The sequence below is a fragment of the Balaenoptera borealis genome (assembly GCF_965194805.1).
Source record: "Balaenoptera borealis genome assembly, chromosome: 12".
In the NCBI taxonomy this organism is placed as follows: Eukaryota; Metazoa; Chordata; class Mammalia; order Artiodactyla; family Balaenopteridae; genus Balaenoptera; species Balaenoptera borealis.
The window spans coordinates 71,310,632-71,338,348 of record NC_138869.1 but is presented as its reverse complement, the minus strand read 5'-3'; the positions used below and the strand labels follow the sequence as shown (position 1 = coordinate 71,338,348).

General features: G+C 39.7%; 1 protein-coding gene and 1 long non-coding RNA gene across 2 annotated transcripts in view; one reads left to right on the top strand and one right to left on the bottom strand.

The window, feature by feature from the left end:
* STK38 (serine/threonine kinase 38) overlaps nt 1-27,717 on the top strand; it is a 122,772-nt gene that overhangs the window by 87,725 nt on the left and 7,330 nt on the right. Inside the window, exons 10-11 of the mRNA XM_082346711.1 lie at nt 12,269-12,446; nt 26,125-26,255. Coding sequence (XP_082202837.1) covers nt 12,269-12,446; nt 26,125-26,255 — 309 coding nt within the window. The remainder of the gene's footprint in view (nt 1-12,268; nt 12,447-26,124; nt 26,256-27,717) is intronic.
* LOC309607783 overlaps nt 19,142-27,717 on the bottom strand; it is a 51,951-nt gene continuing 43,375 nt past the window's right edge. The window contains exons 3-4 of the long non-coding RNA XR_014232544.1: nt 26,137-26,283; nt 19,142-24,133 (exon numbers count right to left, since the gene is read on the bottom strand). This is a non-coding gene — a long non-coding RNA (uncharacterized lncRNA). The remainder of the gene's footprint in view (nt 24,134-26,136; nt 26,284-27,717) is intronic.

The window sequence follows — 27,717 nt, the reverse complement described above, 5'->3', positions numbered from 1 at the left end:
AATTAATAGATATAGGCATTATGCATCAACAGCTCCTAAGATCATAAAAAGAGAGAGAACTAGACATTATGTGCCTCCTGAGGGAAGACCACACCTAAAATGCTGCTACAGGGATTGAACCTAAATCGGGTCTAGACTTGAGATCCAGCTGCCAATTCGTAGGAAACAGAGAACAGAGGGACATGTTGAACTGCACCGGGATCATGCAATCTGCAAAGTCCTGACTGCGGGAGACTCTACAGGTCAAAAGGCCTCTTTTCTTCAGGAGAAAAATTGTAAAGTTGAAAAAAAAAAGACAAAAGATATGTCAAGTTTTTTAAAAGTGTATATATGTGTGTAGGGAGGAAACTATTCTGTCTATGGGAGAACATTTGGGTGGTAAAACCATGTAAGAGAAAGGAAGTGAAATGTTTACTGTAAAGGTTAGGATAATGGTTACTTATTCGCTGCCGTTGTTGGTGGTGAAACAGTTGTGACTGGGAAGTGACTACAGAAGGGGCTTCCAGGGGTAGGTAGGGAAGTTGTTTCTGACCTGGTGGTAGTTACAAGGGTGTTTGCTTTAGAATAAGTGATTAAGGCAAACATTTTCTTTGTGTTGTCTTCTGTTTCTGTGGGTTTTTTTGTGCTAAAAAAGTTTTTTAAAGAAAAAGTTTGGAGCTAGAGGCCAGTCCTACCCAAGAGCTGAAATATATTTTCTTCACACTGAGCTATTTGCAAATGTATCCATTTGGTTTCCTGGGAAAATATCAATATTAAGGTTAAATTACTTTAAAAAGAAAAATAAATGCTTTAAAAAACTTTTGAAAGATATTCCACATTGTAATATAATTGGGGAATTTTATTTAGATATTGTCCTTTTTTAGAAGGTAATGGACATGTCGGTAGTAGAGTGTATTTTGAGTGTTAGAGAAAAGGGGTAAAATGGAATGATGAAAGGTAAGGATACTAAAACAATTTCTTGAAGCTTAATGGTTAAATTCCAATAACTGTCAGGAGAGTAATCTATTAACATTTCCCATTGAGATTTTGTTGGGGGGCATGAACTCCCTCCCTTTCCCACCCACATACCAAGACAATTCATCTCAGAATTCTATGACTTTTTTTTTTTTAAATTTTATTATTTATTTATTTTTGACTGCGTTGGGTCTTCGTTGCTGCGCACTGACTTTCTCTAGTTGGCGGAGAGCGGGGACTACTCTTGGTTGCAGTGCGCGGGCTTCTCATTGCGGTGGCTTCTCTTGTCGCGGAGCACGGGCTCTAGGCCCGTGGGCTTCAGTAGTTGTGGCACACGGGCTCTAGAGCACAGCCTCAGTAGTTGTGGCTCACGGGCTTAGTTGCTCCACGGCATGTGGGATCTTCCCGGACCAGGGCTCGAACCCGTGTCCCCTGCATTGGCAGGCGGATTCTTAACCACTGTGCCACCAGGGAAGTCCCTCTATGACTTTTTCAAAGTACATAGAAGAGAATGCTCAACTTGAGATTCAAGAATCAAATAAACCTCTGTAAATAGAAGTCCTGTGGGGTTCAGAATGGGGAGTCAGAAAATGTACATGTTAGCCCGGGCTTCAGCAGAGGCTGTGTGTAAACTGACGATATGTTCATCTCTCATTACTCTTGTTATCAGTTTACAAACAGACTCTGACCTTCCAATCTGGTGCACCAGCTCTGACCGCTCACAGTGCCCGTGTTTACGAACACACAAGTCTCATTCTTTTTTCTTTTAATTTATTTACTTGGCTGTGTCAGGTCTTAGCTGCGGCATGCGGGATCTTCGTTGTGGCATGCGGGATCTTTCGTTGTGGCACATGGCCTCTTCGTTGCAGTGTGTGGGCTTCAGAGGGCTCAGTAGTTGAGGCCCGCGGGCTTAGTTGCCCCGCAGCATGTAGGATTTTAGTTCCCCTACCAGGGATCAAACCCACGTCCCCTTCATTGGAAGGTGGATTCTTAACCACTGGACCACCAGGGAAGTCCCCACAAGTCTCATTCTTGAACCCAATACTGAGAATGCTGGGAAGTTTTTTTTTTTTACCCTTACATGTGTTTTAAATAAACTGCATTTGAGGGGACTTTCCTGGTGGTACAGTGGTTAAGACTCTGCAATCCTAATGCAGGAGGCCTGGGTTAGATCCCTGGTCAGGGAACTAGATCCCACATGCATGCTGCAACTAAGTTTTTGCATTCCACAACTAAGGAGCACACCTGCCACAACTAAAAGACCCAGCACAACCAAATAAATAAATAAATAAATATTAAAAAAAAAAAACACAACTGCATTTGAAAAAGCAAACAAAAAGACAAGCCCCAAAATATACATTCTTCAAACTAGGATTTGAACCAGTGACATTTAGGCTCACAAAACAGATTCCAGTCACCCACTGAGCCGACACATAAAACCTCCAGGTTCTTTTACTTTGCTCAAATCACAATTCCTCCTTTCGCCAAACTTTCAATAACTGAAAAAAAGACAAAATCTGTTTACCAAAGCATGTGTCCTGGCCCCTTAACTTTGCTCTCTGAGAAACTTTGTAATGAAAAACAAACAGATAAACAATAAGATAAATAATGGGAACTAGGCAAATTCAGAAAGGTTTCTTCTGCTTGTCAACAAGGAGCCCAAACAAACTGTTCTCCTTGCTTATTTGGAGTTGTGACGCCTACCTGGAAATAAGTCAATGTTTGTGAATGTACAAGGTACATGAAAAGGAAGTATAGAAACATGAAGTGGCATCAGATTCATAAGGCAGTATGACATGGTGAAAAAACAAAAAACAAAACATTGGAAAAAGAGCCAGATGACCTCAGTTTGAGGCCATTCCACCAGTTACTGAGCAAGTCACCCATAAGCTTGGGTTTCCCAATCTGTAAGATAACTGACCTACCTCTGCCATGAGGATGTGGAAGGAAGAAAACATAATCAAAATGTATACGAAAGTATTTTATAACCTCAAAGCACTAGAAAATTTTAAGGCTCTATTAGTATTAATGTTATATACACACTCCATCCAAACCAACATTATCTTTACAAGGAACACTGAAAGACTTTTTTGTGAGATAAAATTGACCTCCTTAATGTCAATTGTAAATTGTTTGTATATCAAAATATACTAGTTTATACACTACCATGCGTAAAATAGATAGCTAGCAGGAACATGCTATAAAGCACAGGAAGCTCAGCTTGGTGCTCTGTGATGACCTAGATGGGTGGGATGGGGTGGGGGGTGGGAGGGAGGTCCAAGAGGGAGGAGGTATAGGTATACATATAGCTGATTCAATTCATTGTACAGCAGAAACTAACACAACATTGTAGAGCAATTATACTCCAATTAAAAAAAAAAAAATTATATATATATATATATATATATATAGGTTTCCTTAACATTTATGATGCAGTTTGAATGAAAATAAAAATATTTTATAGTGACAAGATATTTTCAATATTTTCTCCTTTTATTCATAATAATTGACAACAATAGTTATTATTTTAAAGAGAATTTAACATCTTTTCTTAAGGGGACATTTGGTTCTCTATCAAATATGTCCTTTTCTTAGCGCTTTTTTTTTAACAGTACAGTAAGTACCCTCATAGATTCTAATTCTTAAGAGGTTGCCAAACACACACATACACACACACACACCCCCTCTTAGGCTGGATCTGGAAGGAATTATTAGGAATTACTGCGTCCTTCCTTAGCTGCTCTTTGATTTTTAATCACATGATAGTAATATATGAACAAGGTTGAAGAGAGCAATTTCAAGCTTTGAAATTCTAGGATTCCTTAGAAAATCCACCCTTTGGGCCTCATGTTTCTCTTTTAGAAATTCCATTCTTTAGGATTCAGTCATGAAATGCCAAATGTGAAAGGGGCCTTAGAAATCATCAGTGCCAAGTTTTTCACTTGATGAGAAGGAATCTAAGGTCTTAAGAGGATCAGTGACCAATGCATGATTGTGATTTATTTTCTTTCAAGTTTGCCCAAAATGCTCATTGTAAACTGATTCTACTTGGAGAGAAATATATATGGGAAGGTGGGTCAGGAAGTGGAATTTGGCCTAGGCTCCAAAAGTTCCGAAAGATGACCTCGCTTACATGTGAAAATATTGTCTGTCCAAGTAAGGAGACTTTTGAAGATTTGAAGGTCACTGGAGGACATTTCTTCTTTTTTTTTTTTAAGGTTTATTTTGGGGGGCCGCTCTGCGTGGCTTGTGGGATTTTTGTTCCGAGACCCTCGGCAGTGAGAGTGCAGAGTCCTAACCACTGGACTGCCAGGGAAACCCCAAACATTTCCTTTTTTTGAAAAGGTATAAAATAAGGGTGGTTGGGGCTTCCCTGCTGGCGCAGTAGTTAAGAATCCGCCTGCCAATGCAGGGGACAGGGGTTCAAGCCCTGGTCCGGGAAGATCCCACGTGCCACGAAGCAACTAAGCCCGTGCACCACAACTACTGAGCCTGCGCTCTAGAGCCCACGAGCCACAACTACTGAAGCCCGCTGCCTAGAGCCTGTGCTCCGCAACAAGGGAAGCCACCGCAGTGAGAAACCTGCGCACTGCAATGAAGAGTAGCTCCCTCTCGCCGCAACTAGAGAAAGACGGTGCACAGCAATGAAGACCCCAATGCAGCCAAAAAAGGAAAAAAAAAAAAGCATAAATAAAAAAGTAAAAAATAAAAAAATAAGGGTGGTGGGCTTCCCTGGTGGCGCAGTGGTTGAGAATCTGCCTGCCAATGCAGGGCACACGGGTTCGAGCCCTGGTCTGGGAAGATCCCACATGCCGCGGAGCAACTGGGCCCGTGAGCCACAACTACTGAGCCTGCGCGTCTGGAGCCTGTGCTCCGCAGCAAGAGAGGCCGCGATAGTGAGAGGCCCACGCACCGCGATGAAGAGTGGCCCCCGCTTGCCGCAACTAGAGAAAGCCCTCACACAGAAACGAAGACCCAACACAGCCAAAAATAAATAAATAAATAAATTAAAAATTAAAAAATAAATAAATAAGTAAGGGTGGTGAAACTCTTCTACCCAGAACCACTGAACCACTGAAAAGTCAAAGGAGAGTCACCCATAATTAAAAGCAACTTAATTTAGTTTTTAATGTGTTATCAAAATAGCTCCTAAAAATTAAGTACACATACAGATATATTTTTACATTTTAAAATTATTTAAATGCTAAAAACAGGATAAATTTCTATAAATAATACACTTTCAATAAACATAATAAATAACTATTTATTATGTCTAGCTAAGAAGGAGAAATCCCAATTAAGGAGAAGGGGAAAGGAGAGAAAAAAGAAAGGGGGAGGCAATATCAAATTAAAAAGAAAAAAGGGGGAAGGAAAAAGGAAAGGAGAGAAGTATAGGAGGAGAAAGTTAGAGTTAGGCAGAAGGAAAAGAGAGAATGACAAAGAGGTAGGGAAGGAGAAGGAGGAATCAGAAAGGGAGAGAGAAACTGGAAGTGGGAGAGGGAGGAAGCTAGTCTTAGAAGGGAGAGAAAGGCTAAGAACAAAGAGAATCGCAGCAGAAGCCAGGAGAGGTGAGTTAAGGGAGTTCCTTTTTTCATTCCACAAATATTTATTGCCCATCCACTGTGTGCAAGGCACTCTGATAAATTCATTTCTTGGGAGAAACAAATATGCATTACTCTGCAAAAAGAATTTGTGATTTCATTTCTTTAGGAACTTTTTTTTTCTTTCTGAGAATGAAACTAACTTATGCTCCTTAGAAAATTTGGAAAATAGGGAGTGGAATAAAGAAGCGCTAATTCTCTTTCTCTGGGAGAAAGGCAGGGTAAAAAAAGAATCTCTAATTCTAGCCTGTTGATGTTTTGCTGTCTTTTGTTCTGCACTCTTTCTGATGCTCAGTCTGAAGGGCAGCAGTTACCCAGGGAAAACTCTTCCCTTGGAGATGGCAGAGGTGCAAAAGGGCAAGCAGAAACACATCAGGCTTCTTCGGGCCTAGGTTTAGAACTAGCACACTGTCACTCCTGCCCCAGTCTCACAAAGCCATGGCAGAGATGTGGATGCTGGGTAAAGAAATGAGGCCAATAATCACATATATCTAATTTTATATCATATAAAAAGTATAACTCTCTAACAAATTTAAATTTATACTTTTACCTCTCCTTGGACAATGCAAGGACCTTAGAACACTTTTTTATAACCATTTTTTTTTTTTTTTAAACCAGGATCCAAAGTTCACATATTGCATTTGGTTGTTTTATTTCTTTAGCCTGTTTTAATCTAGGGTAGTGCTCCCCATCTGCCCACCATTTTATCTCCCTATAATACCAATTGTAAAACAGAGATCAGTTAGCTTGCAGAATGTTCTCATGATTCTTTCAGACCTGTAACAATTTCCAAGGCCATTCTACTTTGAGGATTTCTTTGCCTTTATCTTTCAGTATATAATTTTTTACTGAATTTTAATTATTACGGTATTTGTAATTTCCAGTTGCTCTTTCTTGCTCTTAGATTATTTCTTCTTTTAGCATCCTGTTCTTGTTTCATGGATATATTTTTCTGATACTATGCTTTCTTTGAAGTATTTTTATGCTCCTTGCATTGTCTCTATTTCCTGTGATTCCTTTCCCCCCTGATTTTCACATGTTGAAGGTTTTTAATTTTTTTATGTTGAAGTATCTGATGATTTTTGTCCACTTATATTTTAAGAGTAAAGTCCTAAAAGCTGATTGGGTGCCCCGAGTGTGTGTTTGAGTCTTGTCAATTGAAGGGATTCACTGTAGGCTTTTCCTATGGGTCCCCTAAATGTCAGGGCTCTTTTCTCTGGCATGGTTAATTTTTCCTGAGAAGCACACTTTATTTTCTGCTTGAGAGTAGAACTTGGCTGTGAAGTTCTGTATGTGAGCAAGAGAAGAGGCCTGGGTGTCTCATTTTCAGATTCAGACTTAATTCCTCTTTATTCAGTAAGGCGTCTCACTCCCTCTCTGATCTATGCCAGTGTCCCCACATCTAGAACTCCTCAGGCTTACTTTCTCCAGAGGTGACATTTCTTGTTTCACATGAAGGTAAAAGTAGTAGCCTGATTATATCAGGTGGAGTCGGGACCTGGGGATCTGACCACTTCTTAAACAGATTTTCAAACAAATCTCTCTTTTCAGCACTACACTCCTTCCATCTCCGCTCCTCTAATTTCCTCCTGTGTCTTACCTGCTTCCAATTCCTGAGTCTTTCCAGGGTCCCTTCTGGTGACCTGCCTTGCTTCTCCTTGGTTTCATCTTCCCCACCACTTAGACGCGACCTTTCTTGGGTCTGCTAAGTCCTTTATCACCCTCCATCCATTTTCCATTTTCATGCATTGTAGTTCGGGGTGATTACCAGTTCAATAAAGATGAAATTTGTGTTTCTGGGGTTTTTTCCCTCCTTTTTATTTTTGAGGGAAGTGGTGTGGGGAAGATCTCAACTACCCTGAATTGAAAAGCGTTCACTGTTTTTATTTTTAGTTCTTCAAATGCCTTGAATTCTTTACTGCTGCTGGGCTTTTACATTTGGTGTCCCAGCTTTCTGAGACATTCTTTTTCCCTCCCTCATCTTCCCTCCTGGCCAATTCCAAGTCTTCTTTTAGGTCCCCGTTTAAACATCATTCATAGATAAATCCTTCCTGACCACCCAGACTAGGTTAGGTACACTCCCCATGGTAGATTCTCATAATACCTGCCATGACTCTAATTAGTGTATATGTCTATCTCCTCTGCTAGACTGTCACCTCCACAAGGGAAGGCACCATTTCTGTCTTGTTGACTGCTAGTTTCTAGGGTAATGCCTGGCATTCAGTAGGGGGTCCATATATGTTTTTCATTGTTGATAACATATGTTGCTCGTTATAAAGATTTGTAGCTTAATTTATAAATTAATGTTAAATAAATTTTAAAAATAATTTAATAATTAATGTATTGCCGCCACCAATAAGTAGTTATTTAGAGTTCAACAATCCTAGTTATTATAATTGTCTAGTTATTGATATGAAAACACTATAATATGGACTCTTGTCCATCTCCCAAATTTATTTTATAATGAACACTTTTTTTTTTTTTTTTATAATGAACACTTTTTAAATTATCATGTACTGGCAATAATATAATATGTGCTCAAATCAACATATTTTATAAGTTTTCTATTCCTTCTGTTTCAAATTACCATAGACTGAGTGGCCTAAAACAACACAAATTTATTATCTTATGGTTCTGGAGGTTGAAAGTCTAAAATGGGTTGGCAGGGCTGCATTCCTTCTGGAGGCTTTAGGAGAGAATAAGTGTCCATGCCTTTTTTAGCTTCTAGAGGCTGCCTGCATTCCTTGGCTCATAGACTTTCTACACTTGATCTTAGCCAAAAGGCTGAGAAGTGATGATAGACCCTTTCTCAAATCACTCTGACCTCTGCTTCCATCTCCTTCTCTGACTCTGACTCTCTTGCCTCCCTCTTATAAAGACCTATATGACTAGGCCAGGCCCAGATAACCCAGGATAATCTCTGCTTCTCAACAGCCTTAATTTAACCACATCTGCTAAGTCCATTTTGCCACGTAAAGGAAAATATTCGCAGGTTCTGGGAATTAGGAGGTGGACATCTTTGGGGGGACCATTATTCAGCCTACCACACATAGACAGCAAAATATGAATCCATAGATGCATTAGTTGCTGCAAGAAATGATAAAAACTTCACTCACATATATTTAAAACTTTATATTAGAACAACCTCCAAACAAAGTAGATAAAACAACTTTATTAAGTGAAAAATATCATAAATATATTTTGAAATAAGATACCTAACAACATAAACCAATGATTATTAAATAGACAACATATATCAGCTCAGCGATTGCTTAGGCTTCCATGTGCCTCCCATTATTATGCTTTCGAGAATCCTGGGATTTCCTAAAGTTTTCAGGTAGGCACAGCATTTTCTAAAGGCAGTTACACTAACAACTATATAAAAGAGCATAGTGTTTTTCTTAGATATATTTAAAAATAAATTTTAGATGAAAAATATAGTTGGCTCTCTGTATCCACTGGTTCTGCATCCTTGGATTCAACCAATTGTAGATGGAAAATATTCGGGAAAAAAAAATTCCAGAAAGTTTCAACAAGCAAAACTTTGAATTTGCTGTGGACTGTCAACTATTTACATAGCATTTACATTATACTTATAACTATTTACATGGCATTTACATTGTATTAGGTATTATAAGTAGTCTAGAGATGATTTAAAGTATATGGGAGGATGTGCATAGGTTATATGTAAATACTATGCCATGTTATACAAGGTACTTGAGCATCTGTGGATTTGATATCCAAGGGGGATCCTGGAATCAATCCTCCATGGATACTGAAAGACGGCTGTATAATTAGCATTGATTATTTTTCAATAAATATCTCATAACATCCTGTAGAATTGTTTGGGAATAATTGTATTAAAATAAAAACCTATTTGGGGAAAATAAAGTCCAACATTCTCGATTGTTTATTTTAAAAGACCATGGTTAGGGACTTCCCTGGTGGCACAGTGGCTGGGAGTCCACCTGCCAATTCAGGGGACACAGGTTTGAGCCCTGGTCTGGGAAGATCCCACATGCTGTGGAGCAACTAAGCCCGTGCGCCATAACTACTGAGCCTGCACTCTAGAGCCCGCGAGCCACAACTATTGAGCCCACGTGCCACAACTACTGAACCCCGTGCGCCTAGAGCCCGTGCTCCGCAACAAGCCACCGCAATGAAAAGCTTGAGTGCTGCAACGAAGACCCAGCGCAGCCAAAAATAAATAAATAAAATAAATAAATTTATTTTTTAAAATGTCAATTTCTAAAAAGAAAAAGAAGACCACAGTTAGGGACTTCCCTGGTGGCACATTGGTTAAGAATCCACCTGCCAATGCAGGGGACACTGGTTGGAGCCCTGGTCCAGGAAGATCCCACATGCCGCGGAGCAACTAAGCCCGTGCGCCACAACAACTGAGCCTGCACTCTACAGCCCTCGAGCCACAACTACTGAGCCTGCGTGCCACAACTACTGAAGCCTTCACACCGAGAGCCCGTGCTCTGCAACAAGAGAAGTCACCGCAATGAGAAGCCCGCGCACGGCAACAAAGACCCAACACAGCCAAAATTTAAAAATAAATTAATTAATTAATAAAAAAAAGACCATGGTTAGATATTTTATTCTCAGTTATCTAGCAATGTCATGTGAACACCCAGTACAAAATGACAGTTTCACAATGTGCTGATGGGTAAGGCTGTCAGTTAGCTCTTTCAGATAAGACTCTTGCCCCGAAACTACATCTTGATAGTCAACTTTGCCCATTTAGTAATTTAATAATTTTATCCAGGGCTGATCTGGCTCTGATGCATTTGCTGTAGAGGATATCCTTTTCCCATTGGAAAGTTTACTTGAGAAATCAAATTAAGGTTAGAAGATTGCCTGATGAGTATAATTAAAATGTCAGGCAGCCTAAGGCACTAAAAATGCCCAGGCACACACTACCCTTCATCCCACAACTCCCTCTCCCCTAATCTGGCCCAAATTACAATAATCAAAATTTGTAATAGCATTCTACACTGGAAAATGTGGTACATTTGAAAAATGATGAATCAGAATTTTACTTGATGATTTCCCCTACCTTGGTTTTTCTAGCTGAGATAGCTGCTTATTGTCTTTCTCTAAAAGCCATTTCTTTTCAATTCTTGCTTCTTCCTCTAAAGCTGCAATACCACTTTATTGCATTTACTGTCCAATACAATAGCCACTGGCCAAATGTAGCTACTGAGCACCGGAAATGTGGCTAGTCTGAATCGAGATGTGCTGCAAGTGTAAAATACATACCAGATTTTGAAGACTTACATTAATGAGGATATAAAATATTTCATTAATAATTATATTGACTACCTGTTGAAATGATAACATTGGGACTTATTTAGGGATACATTTGGTTAAATAAAATATATTATTAAAATTAACTTTACCTGTTCCTTTTCACTTTTTTAACGTAGCCACTAGAAAACTTAACGTTACATATGTGGTTCACAAATTTTTATTGGATAGCACTGATCTGAGGCTCCTGAAGACCTCCCCTGCTACCTCTTTAGTTGTTTTTTATGGTCTGACCTCTCATCCATTCCTTCACTTTCTGGTAACTGCTTAGATTTACAATGTAAAATTGCAAGTGAAACTCTGTGGCCAACCTTTAGAATAAGATAATCAAGTGCACTAATAGACAATGAAAATTTTCAATTCTTCAAATTATTGGATTGGTGCTACAATATTAGAAAAAAAAAGGGGGAGGAGTGAGCACAGGAGAATAGCCTTCATTAGTGTCTGTAGAGATGGACTGTGTGTTTATGGAGGATTAAATAGGGAATACAAAAAAAAAAAAAAATAGGGAATACAAGAATCATTCTGGGGAGGAAACTCACGCACGCACAGACACACCAAAATAGGACGAAGAATGTATTCCATCTCCAACCTTCCCCACCTGTCTAGGTTTTTTTTTTTTTTAATAAATTTATTTATTTATTGGCTGCATTGGGTCTTCATTGCTGCACCCAGGCTTTTCTCTAGTTGCGGTGAGCAGGGGCTGCTCTTCGTTGTGGTGTGCGGGCTTCTTATTGCGGTGGCTTCTCTTGTTGCAAAGCATAGGCTCTAGGCGCGCAGGCTTCAGTAGTTGTGGCATGCGGGCTCAGTAGTTGTGGCTCGCAGGCCCTAGGGCACACAAGCTTCAGTAGTTGTGGAGCATAGGCTAAGTAGTTGTGGCTTGCGGGCTCTAGAGAGCAGGCTCAGTAGCTGTGGTGCACGGGCCCAGTTGCTCCGCAGCATGTGGGATCTTTCTGGACCAGGGCTTGAACCCGTGTCCCCTGCATTGGCAGGCAGATTCTTAACCACTGCGCCACCAGGGAATTCCCTAGGTGTGTTGTTTTTTTTGTTTTTTTTTTAATCTATTTTTCTTTTGGCTTATAATTTGTCTCTTTTCTTCTATGTGTACTAATTTAGACTGTTCCCTTGATGGAATGTAGCTATTAAAAAGATGACGAAAACTGCTGGGAGATGAGGATGCAGGGTGGTGTAGCAGATCTAAAGACCAAACAACATGGAAAGATGTTTACTTAAGTTGAAAAAGAACTTAGAGATCACCCTGTTCCATTTTCCACCCAAATCCAAAACCTTTTTATATACGGAACAAAGGCTGCCTGTGTTACAACATCAGTATTCATCTAACATACCAAATATATACTGAGAAATGGGGGAAATCCTCTGAAAATATATTTTTTCAACAGGGAAAAAACATGAAGAAGAAAAAACATGCCAGTGTTTGTGAACCTAAACAACTTCTGAATCTCTCTCCCAAAGTAACAAATTGTTGCAAATCACTGTGGTTGAAATACAGTTTTCAGAAGGCTTACATGACCCGACTTGTCAGCTCCCAGCCAGTTTCAGCCATGTCAAGGAACCCAGGTAAGATATTATTTGTATTAAACTAAGTTAAATATTCTACTTAGCTTGTATTTTTCTTGATATTGAGGATATAAAATTAAACATTAACTATAAGTAGTGAGTCATAAATCTATTCATCAAAGTTCTTACATAGAAAAATCTAAAACTGACTTTGCTTCATGGTATAAATCTCTTAGTTTCTATTAGCCCTGAATCACTGGTGTGACAACTAATTAAGATGATCCCAAATTGACTGAAATAGATCAAATTTATCTTTTAATAAAAATTTATGTTTAAACTTGACCTGAAAATGTCTGCATTGTTAAGGTAGGGAAAATTCAGTTTAGGTTCCTTCTTGATTTTGTCAATATAGGAAGGAACATGAGGGAAAGATAAATGTGAAATTTTGTTTTTCAAAAAAGTGTGATTCCTAAATGTCCCAAAATGTCGGAAAATTAAAGTGTTATGTTTTGGAAAGCATTAAAGAGTGTTAGGGTTATATGTATGAGGTTTTAGACTTTTAAAAAAGACTTTAGATTAAAAATATGCTAGACACCTGAAAGGAATTACTAAAATTAATCTCAAACTATTCTCCAATTTAAAAGAATTACATGCCACTGAGAAAGTGGAAATTTCAAGCATCCTGATAGACGCTTGCCACCATATCAAATATGGTATCCATTTTCTAGAAAGAACTCAATCGACTAAAATTTCGAATTTTCATCTGGGCAGGTGTCAACAATGATTTATCAAAGCCTGAGCCTGTATCATCTATGAATACCCTCTAGAACGTATATTTTGCTTTTTAAAATTGAGATGTAATTCATACACCATAAAGTTCAAACTTTTAAAGCACACAATTCAGTGGGTTTTAGTATATTCATAAAGTTGTGCAGTATTCTAGAGCTTGTATTTTATTGTAAACCTTTTCCAATGTTTTCACACCCACTATACCACTTAAGCCTCACAGAACCCTCATGAAACTGAGGTGCACTGTGCGCGGTTGCCACATTTACCCCAAAAGCTTTCCTAATTACAGTTTCACCTCAAAAGCAGAAGCAGGGTGAAGAATTAATAATGCTACTACCTTCGAGTTAGGGAGTAACAGCCAACAATCTGATCTGTTCGTTTTCTCGCCTAGAGCTCTCGTTTTACTATGTATGTAAAATCTTAATTGCGCCTGGCATTTTCGACTGGTGCATCACCAGTGTGCATTCAACGACCGCCAGACAGGAACAAGGGAAGCCCCGATTAGAGGTGGTAGCAGACACAATCCACCTCCCCCCCGCCCAATTTCCTTCCCTGACAGACTCAGGAAGAAGCAGTGCTTTTCTCCCCTTATATTTTACGGTATCGCTAAAGGAATGGGGGATGTGCAGACTGAGAGGTGCGGTGTGAGGGGGACATAGAACTGTTATTCCGGCGACGAGAACGCTAACGCCAGGGTCATCGGAGGTGCCAGGCGGTATATTCCCGGTGCCCCGCCTCCCTCCCTCTCACTCTACTCTGAGGCAGGGAACCAGCAAGACGCACCAGTTCCGGCGCGGGAGACCACCTCCGACGCGAGAGACCGCCTCCGGCCAACGCGCGCCGTCTGCGCTTCCCATTGGTCACAGCCGCCCACGTGACTTCTACCGCCAGCCCCGCCCCAAGCGCTTTTCCAGCCGGAGAGCTGGTCTGAGCAGCTCAGTGGGCGCGGAGCCCGCCCAGGTGTGGGAGGTCTCGCAGACGACCCTGCGAAGCTCTCCTGCTGGGAACCTGATTGGATGGATGGATGCATGGATGATGGATGAGACAGATGATAGAGACAGATTAGATAGATAGTATATTTAAGATAGATACCGCAAATACTGCCCAAAGTAAAACTCTTAATGAAGAAGCTGATCGAGAAGGTCCCTTTCTCCCCTTAGTGGCTTTTGTCCTCACTGAAGCCCAAATTTATCTCTGTTACTTTGGGGACAGCTACACTACACGTATGAACATAACTCTCTGGAAAAAAAAACAACCCATAGTATTTGTATGGGGAATTAAAGACACTTCTTAGAAAAGTCGAGGTGGTGGGTAGGATTTTGGGAAGTCCAGAGCAACCATCCTGATACGTCATTTAAGATAAATTAGACATTCTTGGGAAAACAAAAATGATTAAAAGTGGAAAGAGGCCCTGCCCACCTCTAAAAATGTAATAAGTATTGATAGGAAAGGGCAGAATTAAAAATATATACACACATAGGGGAATTCCCTGGTGGTCCAGTGGTTAGGGCTCTGTGCTGCCACTGCAAGGGGCCCGGGTTCAATCCCTGGTCGGAGAACTAAGATCCCACAAGCCGCATGGCATGGCCAAAAAATTAAAATAAAATAAAATAAATATATATAAACACACATATATGTATACATACACATATGTATAGCTAGTGTAAATGGGATATATTAATTGTAGAAGTCAGTAGAGGGTCCAGTTATTCAGCTTCTTTCTCCCTTTGAGAGTGCCTGGATGCTCATTTTGCCTTTCTTTTTTTTGGTGCTTCTAAGGCTCACCACCTCTCCCTTTCCTCCTCTAGATGGACACATTGACTTTTTTTATTCATCAAAAAAAAAAAAAAAAAAATACTAGGGCTTACTATATTCTAGGCACTGTGCTAGGTTCTGGGGTGACAATGGTGAACAAAAACAGTAACAGCCCTTTCCTTCCTGGAGCAGACAGTCTGGCAAAGGAGGCAGATAGCAGTCAATTACACACACCAATGTTAAATATAATGTGATAGGTGCTAAGAAGAGGGCCAGATGCTGTAATGGGGCTTTGACCTACTAGGGAGGTTAGAGAAGGCTTCCCTTGAGATGTAACCCAAGACTGAGACCTGAGGGGGTTAAGGAGGGTGCAAGTTGCAGGCAGAGGGAAGGGCTTGTTCGAGGAAGAGCTAGTAGCCTCTCCCCTTCCAATGACGGCCCATCTCACCTATTTCCACTAAACACACATTGATCTTGCCTTTTAGTTGTCAGAAGACATTTTTTTCTTTCAATTCCAAGTTCTTAGGGAGTAATGGCAACCCATAATTATTGCTATAGACAATGTGTATCCAATAGGTAAGTATGCTAATATACACATCTAATATGCATAATCATCTCTGTCATTTTACGTAATGAAAACATGCAATGATCGTAACAAAATCTAGACTACGATGTATCTCAATAGAACTGAAAGTGCTATAGATATTCGAAGTGGTGAGAGATGACATTATTTTGGAAGACTCAAAAAAGGTAACTTAGAGAAAGTAATTTTTGAGATATGCTTCACAGGTAAGATCTGGTCGAATGGAGATACAGTTTAGTTAGAGCATAAGGTTCAAGAAGAGTGAGGAGGACAGACAGATAAGTTGAGATTATTCTAAGGGCATTGAAAACCAGTCCAAAGACTCTGTAGAAACTAAACGGAAATGTTTTAAGTTTTAAGGACTTTTCTAAGATACTTTTCCCCTCCAATGTTGACCTTGGAAAATTTAAAATCTACAAAAAAGTTGCACAGATAAGTCTATGGTTTACGCATATACTCTTCACATGGATTTACCATTTCTTTGGCCACGTTTGCTTTCTGTCTCTCTCTCTCTCCACACACATACACACACAGAGGCACATACTCATGAATGCATACACAGATGTTTTTCTTTGCTAAACCATTTGAGATAAAGTTGCAGACATAACTAACTTGATCTCCAAGTAATTCTGCATACTGTCTCCTAAGAACAAAGATATTTTTCGGCATAATCTCAGTACAATGATGACAATTCTGGGATAGTTTTAAAATTAAAATGTGAATAAGTATTTATGTTAATAATAATAGTAATGCATTACTTATTTTAAATGGCTTGCAACAGTGGCTGACACATTGTAAGTGCTATGTAAGTGTTTTCTTAAAAAAAAATACACTTTCAAGGTTGGGAAACTAAAGAATAAGAAAAGGCATATAGTGAAAAGTCTCTCCTGCATTCTTGTCCCCCATCTGCTCAATTCCTATCATAGGTAGCCACTGTTCTTAGATTCTTGGGTATCCTTCCAGAGGTTATTTTTGCGAATATGAACAATTGTGAATATAAATTTATATACCCCTCCCTTTTTAGACAAAGGTAGCACATTAAACACATTGTTTTTACTTGTTTTCTCACTTAACATTATGATCTGGAGATCTCTCTGCATTAATACTTACAGAGCTTCCTAATTCTTATTTATAGTGGCATAATATTCCATAGTGTGGATGCACCATCATTTATTTAAGTAGTTTCCTATTGATGTACATTTGGGTTGTTTCCAAACACTTAATATTGAAACCAGTGCTACAATAGATAACCTCAAGCACATTTGCATTTGTAAAATTTGATAAATAGATACATTGCCCCCCGCAGAGGTTGTACCAATTTACACTTCCACCACCAACTGTGAGAGGGTCTCCAGGATTTTGATAAGGTTCTATACCAAGAGTTTAAAATATGTGAATGTGCATTATTATTGCTATTTTGCAACTTTAAATGAAAGGAGAGCTGTCTTCACGACAAAGGAAAAGGTAGGGCTGTCCTTAGATCAACTTACAGAGTAGCCAACATTTTCCCTCCAACCCTTTTCTGTCCCATTCTCTCCACCCCGTTATGCAACTTTATAATCATAATCAACAATATCTGTGTAGGGCACTGAGCTAGGTTCCAGTTATGAAATAGATACATGTGCTCAAGGGTTTTGCCACTTAGTTGGTCAGACATACACAAAATACAAATAGTTATTATGTTGAGTTCCAGAATGCAAAACACACCTCTTGCTTTGGGCACAATCTTTTGTTGCATCCCATCTCTAGGTCCTTCCTTCTCTGCCCCTTTGCCTACCCAATTGGGATACCCAAGGCTTGTTGGCATCCTTACGGCTCCTTCATTTCTCCCAACGTCCATTACTGAAACTTATCCAACTTGTATTCCATCTTTCTACTGCAGATACTAGATTTTGTATTCCCCAGGTGACAATTAATCAGGTAAAATAATAGTTGCAAATCATTATGCTTTTGATTGGCACAGGTAGGGCTGGCCCTAAGCCCATTTTGAAGTAGATGATATTCATTTGGAGGGTGTCCCCACTCAGTTGCCCTTTCTTCTCTCTGAGCACCTTCCCTCTTGCGTGAACTCTCAGCCCTCACTGGTGCCCTCACCTTTTCTCAGGTAATTGTCAAATTATCCTTGCTGGGGTGTCAGTTAATTGTTAGGGTGTCATTTCAAAATGGCTTGAGGTGAGATACTCTTGAAACAACAGTAGAAACTGAAATGACAGGAAATATGGTTGCAATTCTGATCAAAGGGCCATATATTTCACCTACTATTTAAGCCACCTACTTAGGAGCTTACCCTTGGCTGAAGTGAATTAATGCACTGAGACCCTGGCTCTCCCTGCCCCCATCTCATCCCTCCCACTCTATACTGTGTACCGTCCTGGAGCTCTGGGGACCCTTGCCTTCAGAGCTCTTTACTTTTGAACCCAGCCAGGTTCATCACTTCATATAAAGGACTTGAGCATCCTCGGATTTTGGTATCTGCCAGGGTAGGGGAGAGTGTTCTGGAAACAATGCCCCTCGATACCAAGGCACAACTGTACTTTTAAATTTTTATTAGCTGGAGTTTTTTTTTTTTTTTTTTTTTTTTAGCTGGAGTTTTAACATATACATTCTGTCTTCCAGCCAAAACCAACTCTTCCATGCTTTTTCCATCAGTTGATTCTAAAATTTAAAAACCAACAATCTTGGTTTATGTTATTGTATCTATGTAAATATAGTCTAACACCAAGTCCAGTGGTAGTAGCTAAGACATATGACATAGGACTTATTGTATACCAGGCACTTCATGAACATTATTGTTTAATATTCAGAATAATCTTTTTTTTTTTTTTTAAATGTAGTGATTCTTTTTTTTTTTTTTTTTTTTATTTATTTATTTATTTTTGGTTGTGTTGGGTCTCCGGTTCGTGCGAGGGCTTTCTCTAGTTGCTGCAAGCGGGGGCCACTCTTCATCGCGGTGCGGGGACCGCTCTTCATCGCGGTGCGCGGGCCTTTCGCTATCGCGGCCCCTCCCGTTGCGGGGCACAGGCTCCAGACGCGCAGGCTCAGTAGTTGTGGCTCACGGGCCCAGCTGCTCCGCGGCATGTGGGATCTTCCCAGACCAGGGCTCGAACCCGCGTCCCCTGCATTAGCAGGCAGATTCTCAACCGCTGCGCCACCAGGGAAGCCCTCAGAATAATCTTAAAGTCCCTTTTGACAAATGAGGAAACTGAGGCACAGAGAATCTAAGAACAGGAAATTAGAAAGTAACTGAGTCAAGACTTTCTCCTATGTGAGGATAGGATAAAATTTTCTTTTCTTTAGATCCAAGTTTAGGACTCTTGCCAGCTGGAAAGAGAAGGCACATCAAGGTCATATATACATATTTTTTCTTTCTCTTTTTTTGGGGGGTGATGGTGGTCTTTAGCTCTGGTCAGTTTTCTTTTTTTCCATTTCTGTTGGTGACTAATTTCAGCCACTTCAGGATTCCTCTCTTTCTCAGCAGATGGTTGAGTTCTCTGCTTCATGGACAAAACTGATGTCACTGGGGGTAAACACCTTAATCTCCTTAGCCCTTATTGCAGTCTTCCTTACATGAGCATCACATCTTCTCTCTTTCTATCCTATCTCAAAGGAAGGGAAGACCCCCCCCCCCATTCAAAATTTATCCTTCCTCACGTTTTCATTCTCATTTCTCCTAAACCTCTGGGACTCCGCCTCAACAATTTGCCCTACTCTACCTTCCATTTTCCATCACTCCTGCGCTAATTCCTCTCCTCAACCTACAAACCTGCTCAAGACTCCCAACTTAGAGAATTCCTTCAACACACCTCTTCCTCTCGCTACTGTCCATTCTCTCTCATTCCTTCATCAGGGCACCTCTTGGAAGAGTAGTCTACACTTACTGATGCCAAGTCTAGTCTGGTAGCTCGAATTCACGCTTCAGTTGTGCAAACTTCCTTTCATTCTCATTGCGTGACTAATTCCCTTTTGCTGTACTTCAATCCTGGGTGATACTGGTAATCCTTTTTTAAAGGAGCAGCGTGTCCTTGGTAAGAGACTTTGAGCCTTTCTGAGACTGACTAGTAGTCCTGCTAAATGTAAGCACATTTTTTGGAAATTATTATTCAGATTAGGTACTGTTAACAATCTGACATTCAACTATAGTATGTTTAATTGATTCTGAGAGGGTGTGTCCTTTGAGATGGGGCAATTACTGTTGATTTTATACTTGAAAGATTAAAATGTTCAAAATGATTGACTCTTAAGCACTAGCTAATGGCTTAACGCTCTCCTAAAAGAAGCCACTTTCCTTTACTTGAAGAAGAGGTCACACTGAGTTTGAGACAAAGCCTTGAGTTCCATTGAGGTGGTATGTTTCTGAAAAAGGGAGGCATGTGTTTTCCAGTCTGGAAGCAGATGGTCCAGCATGTGGAGAGGCCACGACTTCCAATACCCTCTTGCCCACTTGTTATTTTACAAAGGTAAAAGGTTGTGCAAAGAAGAACTACAATCCTGCAGCCTGTGGAACAAAAACCACATTCAAAGAAAGATAGACAAGATGAAAAGGCAGAGGGCTATGTACCAGATGAAGCAACAAGATAAAACCCCAGAAAAACAACTAAATGAAGTGGAGATAGGCAACCTTCCAGAAAAAGAATTCAGAAAAATGATACTGAAGATGATCCAGGACCTCGGAAAAAGAATGGAGGCAAAGATCGAAAAGATGCAAGAAATGTTTAACAAAGACCTAGAAGAATTAAAGAACAAACAAACAGAGATGAACAATACAATAACTGAAATGAAAAATACACTGGAAGGAATCAATAGCAGAATAACTGAGGCAGAAGAACGGATAAGTGACCTGGAAGACAGAATGGTGGAATTAACTGCTGCAGAACAGAATAAAGAAAAAAGAGTGAAAAGAAATGAACACAGCCTAAGAGACCTCTGGGACAACATAAAATGCAAAAACATTCGCATTATAGGGGTCCCAGAAGGAGAAGAGAGAGAGAAAGTTCTTGAGAAAATATTTGAAGAGATTATAGTCAAAAACTTCCCTAACATGGGAAAGGAAATAGCCACCCAAGTCCAGGAAGCGCAGAGAGTTCCAGGCAGGATAAACCCAAGGAGAAACACACCAAGACACATAGTAATCAAATTGGCAAAAATTAAAGACAAAGAAAAATCATTGAAAGCAACAAGGGAAAAATGACAAATAACATACAAGGGAACTTCCATAATGTTAACAGCTGATTTCTCAGCAGAAACTCTACAAGCCAGAAGGGAGTGGCATGACATATTTAAAGTGATGAAAGGGAAGAACCTACAACCAAGATTACTCTACCTGGCGAGGATCTCATTCAGATTCGATGGCTTTACAGACAAGCAAAAGCTAAGAGAATTCACCACCAAACCAGCTCTACAACAAATGCTAAAGGAACTTCTGTAAGTGGGAAACACAAGAGAAGAAAAGGGCCTACAAAAACAAACCCATAACAATTAAGAAAATGGTAATAGGAACATACATATCAATAATTACCTTAAACGTGAATGGATTAAATGCTCCAACCAAAAGACACAGGCTTGCTGAATGGATACAAAAACAAGACCCATATATGTGCTGTCTATAAGAGACCCACTTCAGACCTAGGGACACATACAGACTGAAAGTGAGGGGACGGAAAAAGATATTCCATGCAAATGGAAATCAAAAGAAAGCTGGAGTAGCAATACTCATATCAGATAAAATAGACTTTAAAATAAAGAATGTTACAAGAGACAAGGAAGGACACTACATAATGATCAAGGGGTCAATCCAAGAAGAAGATATAACAATTACAACTATATATGCACCCAACATAGGAGCACCTCAATACATAAGGCAACTGCTAACAGCTATAAAAGAGGAAATCGACAGTAACACAATAATAGTGGGGGACTTCTAACACCTCACTTACACCAATGGACAGATCATCCAGACAGAAAATTAATAAGGAAACACAAGCTTTAAATGACACAACAGACCAGATAGATTTAATTGATATTTATAGGACATTCCATCCAAAAACAGCTGATTACACTTTCTTCTCAAATGCACACGGAACATTCTCCAGGATAGATCACATCCTGGGTCACAAATCAAGCCTCAGTAAATTTAAGAAAATTGAAATCATATTAAGCATCTTTTCTGACCACAACGCTATGAGATTAGAAATCAATTACAGGGAAAAAAATGTTAAAAACACAAACACATGGAGGCTAAACAATATGTTACTAAATAACCAAGAGATCACTGAAGAAATCAAAGAGGAAATCAAAAAATACCTAGAGACAAATGACAATGAAAACACGACGATCCAAAACGTATGGGATGCAGCAAAAGCAGTTCCAAGAGGGAAGTTTACAGCAATACAAGCCTACCTCAAGAAACAAGAAAAAAAAAAAAGGTTGTGCAAATACTCTTCATACTCTCTTAAGGCTCTGGGATTCAGGAGTGGTCACTACCAGCAATAAAGTCCATATGTACTGAAATGACTTTCCCTGAGAATAATCACCTCCCAGTAATGAAATAGGGGATTAAAGCTGTGATTGCTTAAAATTATGCCTAGTGATGACAAAAAAATTAATTGGTCGATCTAAGAAAGAAATGGAAAATTTTATTCGAGCCAAATTGAGGATTATAACCTGGGAACAGCCTCTCAGAAAGCTCTGAGAACTGTTCTGCCTGTTAATGGTCAAAGCACAGTTATATAAGTTTTTGAGACAGGAGGCTGTACATTAAATGACATATTGTTGACAATTTACATAATCCAGATCTACAAGTAGTGGGTCATGGGTTATGGTGGCCCCTTATAAAAGTAACAAGGAAGGTTATCTCCTAGGGAGGTCTGGTTACCACAGATTTACAATACACACTAAAGGGGAAGGAGGAGGCTGAAACAGGCAAAGAAAAGTTTTATGTTTAAATTTTTCTTGTCTGCCATAAAATATGAATTTTATTTCATCACTAGTGATGCAGGTAAAGTACTGTAAAGTTTAACACAGAGGAATACCCTTTTGGAAGAAACTATAAAACAATTCCTTCAGTTTAAACTAAGCCACATTTTAATTGGCTTCACTTTGGACCATAAACTTCCTGTATGACCTTTTATTGTTTTCTGGACTTTCTCATTGCCTCTCCGCCCCTCCTCACATGATTTGTACTTATGATATCTTCAAGTTTCCCCAAATTTTCAACCATGCTATCTCTTCTACCAAATCTCCCTTTCCTCAGGGACTTCCCTTTTAGAGCCGTTCTCTTGCTCTAATCTCATCACTCTCTAGGTCTGGTACACTGTTGGATCCACCTTTTGCTAAATCTTCTTTTTCTTGGTTTAGTCATACTCTGTTTTACTGGAAAACTTTCTCAAGAGGCTTCCTAAGAAATTGTGCATGGGAGAACAACTTCTTGAGTCCTTGCATGTCTGCAAATGTCTTTCTTCACCTCTCACAAATTATTGAGAATTAGATAGTCAGAGACTTCTAGGTTGAAAGTAATTTTTTATAAAATCCTTGAGGGCATTAATTGTTCTACTATATTCTAGTACCCATTATTGATGGGAAATCAGTCATCAAACTAATCCATGTTTCTATTTGGAGAATTTTAGCATCTCCTTATGCTTGGTATTTTGAAATATCGATATGCTCCCGAGGTGAGGATTTTATTTCCCCATTTGTTGTCCTGAGAACTTGGTGGGGTTTTCTTTTTTTTTGGTGGGACTTTCTAATCTGAAGTTTGGTGTCCTTTAGCTCTGGGAAGTTGTCTTATGACAATTTCCCCCCTCTATTTCTCTCTTTCTGTGACTCTCATTTTTTTTTTTTTAAATATTTAGTTATTTGGCTGCGTCGGGTCTTAGTTGCGGCACACAGGATCTTCATTGCGGCATACGGGATCTTTAGTTGTGGCATGCGGGCTCTTTTGTGGCATACGGGCGTCTCTCTAGTTGTGGTGCGCAGGCTCCAGAGCGCACGGGCTCAGTAGTTGTGGCGCGTGGGCTTAGTTGCCCCGTGGCATGTGGGATCTTAGTTCCCCGACCAGGGATTGAACCCGTGTCCCCTGCATTGGAAGGCGGATTCTTAACCACTGGACCACCAGGGAAGTCCCTCTGTGACTGATTAATCAGATGCTGGTCTTTCCATATTGGTTCTCTATATCACCTATCTTTTCTCTCATATTTTAAAATTTCTGATTTTTTTCTGAGTGATGTCCTTGACTTTATTTTTTCAGACCATCAATTGTATTTTTAATTTTAGCAATCATATTATTAAATCTGAAAGATTTTGTTGTAGGTTTATTCTTTTTTCATAGCATTCTCTTTTGTTTCCTAAATGTAATGTTTTCTTAACTCTCTCTAAACATATACATTAGAATTTGCAAACATTCCCTTCTGTTCCTTGAATTATATCTGTTTTCTTCAGTGTTACTGTTTTGGTTGTTTATCTGGCATTTCTCTTTCATTCTGTGGTTCTTCTCAGTTGCCTGGTCATCTTTTGTTATTTTAAAGAAATACTGACTGGTTAGCTGGTGTTGGGTTTTTTCTGCTGTTATGTGAGTGGGACTGTTTCCCCAGGTGGTAGCAGTAGCCGCCATGTTCCAGGTGCTGTCCTGCACAGGTTAAATATATTAATTCATTTAATCATCTCAATAACACCTCTACAGGTAGTTACTGTGGTATCTCATTAAGTTTAATATTCCATCAATTGTAAAATGTACTATAATTTTGTTTCCTGCTAAGAAGGTAAACAATGTTGTTGGACTATGACATGCCATAGACTATAAAACACATTCTGTTTTGGAGGCATTATAAAATCTTAGAATTGATAAAATAATACATTATCATTCCCATTTTACAGTTGAAGAAACTGAGGCATAGAGAGATTAAATAACTTTCCCAGGTTACATAGTTTTATCTGTAGTGGATTTACATTTGAACCCAAATGATCTGGATTCAGAATCTTACCACTGTGCCTAACTGCTTCTCCAGGGCTCCTCACTAAGTGGGGACTCAAATGGGGGCTCTGAGTTGGGGGAGCTTTAGGGTAATGAGTTAGGGAAGCTGGCTTTCTGGCCCCAGGTCCCTCAAATGCCAGAACAAGGAGACCTTTAACCCAAGGCACCAACATTCATAAAGAAGTTTTAGCTTTCTCCACAAGATTTGTTCTCCTCTTTAGAGAAGAGTGATCTGGATTTTTTACCAGAAATCTGATGGGTCTAGTGGGCTGGGGCTGTCAAGGGTACCAAGTGGTACAGTTGATCCTCATCAGAATTATAGTCAATGGCATGTCTCCCTTTCCCAGCTTCAGGGTCTTGGTGGAGTAAATGGGTTTCCTGTCGTGGGTTCTTGGCACTTTCTCTGTCTGGCTCACTTGTCCATATCTTGTCTTCTCTGCTTTCTGCCTTCTAGAAACATACACAGATCTCTCATCTGCTCTTGACCCTGCTTCCCATTCTCTTCACTGTTGTGGTTTTACTCTTTTTTATACTTTCATTTTGGTGGGGTCTTGGGAGAAGACTAGGACTAGGAGAAATGGAGAGGTCAGTGCTTGTGCTCAGTCTTGAAACAGAAGGCCCTAGACCTCTAGTTTTAGTGAACAAAATCAAGATTATAAAAGGATGACCATCATTTGAGAAAATAAAATATTCACATTATAGCTGGCAGTGGAAAAGCACTTATAAAACCTTAGAAGCATATTTGCTTAAAAGTTTTCCTAAATGCAACTGAAGGATTCTCAACATACAACAATATTTTTAAGAGTTCCAATACATTGAGGCTTATTATTTGCTTTATGAAGGAATTATTCTTTCAAAAAGATTAACCATGAGATTTTTCCAAATTCCCCACTAGGTCATTTAGACTACAATTTTATTTTCAGAACTTTTCAGCATAAAGTAAGATACTTTTTCCTTCTGGATATTAAAAATTCAATACTTGGAAAATAATAGAGCACTTGAAATGTGGCCAGTGCAATTGAGGAACTGAATTTTAAGTTTTATTTAATTTTAATTAATTTAAGTTTAAAAAACTGATACTTAATTGTTGGAGAAGTTTTAGGTATGTTTGGAACAACTTGGATATACGAATTTACTTTTTAACTGTAAACTTCATGAAATAAAATACAAGGTTTTCCAATGAAATTAGTTGATATCTGGATTGAGATGTGCTCTAAGTATAAAATAAACACTGGATTTTGGAAACTTAAATATAATAAAAAGAGTGTAACACATATCATTAATAATTTTATATTGATTTTGCGTTATAGTGATAATACTTTGGATATATTGTCCTAAGTAAAATATATTACTAAAATTATTTTTACCTGATTTTACCAGTAGAACATTTAAAATTCATATGTAGCTTGAATTATATTTCTACTGGACAGAGTTGATCTATTCATAGTAGAACATTTAAAATTCATATGTAGCTTGAATTATATTTCTACTGGACAGAGTTGATCTATTCCAGGGCAAGGCTTTGCTTTTCAATAGTCATTATGATGCTGGGATTTCATCCCTCTCCTTGTCTAAGACAGTTTTAAGTGACTAGTGGTGAGTGATTTACAGAGTCAATGGAGTTTTCTCTTTGAATTCTTATGCAGATCACAACCCACCTTCTCAGCCCAAGGAGAATAGCATTGGCCAGAACCATCACCAGGAGGAAACAATCCACAAGTTGGCCAGGCAGCTGAGAAACATCGGGGACAGCATCGATCATAGAATGGTTCAAGAGGTGAGAATTCAGTTTCCCCAGTAAGGGCCTGTCAGGGAGGAGGAAAGAACAAACAGAACAATGGCTGTCAAGTGGCTGGGATGCCCAGGAATTAGCAGAACACATAGATTAATGATGACTGGATTGCCAAGGATTAGATCTGAAAATTGTGAACCTGGGTCAAAGCCAGTATTAGATCTCACACTTGCTACTCAAACTGTGTGGTCCACGGACCAGCAGTGTCAGCATCATTTGGCAGCTGGTCAGCTGTGCAAAATCTCGGGCCCCAGCCCACAACTCTGGAATCAGAATTTACCGTTTTACACACACCCTAGGGGATTTGAGTGCACATTAGAGTGTGAGAAACTTTGCTCCATACCCTCAAACTAGGATTAGATTCACCTGTGAAGTTTTAAGAATTACAGATGCTGGGCCCCACCTTGAGAGATTAGTCCAGGTGAATCTAACACTCCGTCAGGGAGGAGAACCTTTGCCTTAGATGGTGGTTATCCTCCTTGAACCAAACCAGGTTATGATCTAAGCCCAACTCCCCCTGATTTCTTTGTTTCTCCTGATTATTGCACGAGATATAAGGGAAACAGGAAAGAATAATGATTACTGTTTCAAATCTTAGGGGTGATGAAATCCACAGCCCACTTAGTTTTCCTCCAGAACAACCTGTAGTTGGCAGCAGCTAGAGAATGATCACGTGGGGCTCTCTGGTAGGGGGCTGGCTGCCCCTCAGAGCCCAACTTCCTCCCCTTAAACGCATCACAGGACAGGTGCCTGTGGTGATTTCTTGTTTATCACTGCTGCCGCCATCATGCTGACTTCAGCGAGTGTCAGGCCCTCTTCTATGCTCTGGTCCAAATGTGGCAGCACTCAGCCATGCCCTCAAATAAAACATTCCCTGAGACAAAACAAGAATGGAAGGTCCCAACAATAATGTTACTGAAAGTAAGAAGGAAACAAACACAAATAAAATACTGATAGATCAATTTCACTCAAACAAATATTTATTGAGTGCCTATTATGTGCCAGACTCAGTTCCAGGCACTGATAGACCGATTTCACTCCGCAAACATTTATTGAGTTCCTACTATGTGCCAGACTCAATTCCAGGCAGAGAGCAGGAATGGAAGATGAGCCTGCTGTCACAGGACTCATAATGCAGGAGAGACAAACAGTAAAGCAGATGACTAGACTCTAGGGGATACTGAGTGATGGAGAGTGACTTTGGATGGGCCATCAGGGAAGGCCTCTCTGGGGAGGCGATATTTGAGCAGAGACTGGAAGTGAGGGAGTGAGCCATGGGAATACCTGGGGGGAAAGTGTTCCAGACAGAGGAAACTGGGAGGGCAAAGCCCTTGGGATAGGAACAACAAGGAGGCCAGATTGGCTGGAGTCGGGGGTGCTGAAGTCCAGGAGTTGGCCTCCGTCTTAGAGGCAGGGGTAAGGTTGGGTTTTGCGCCAAGTATAAAGG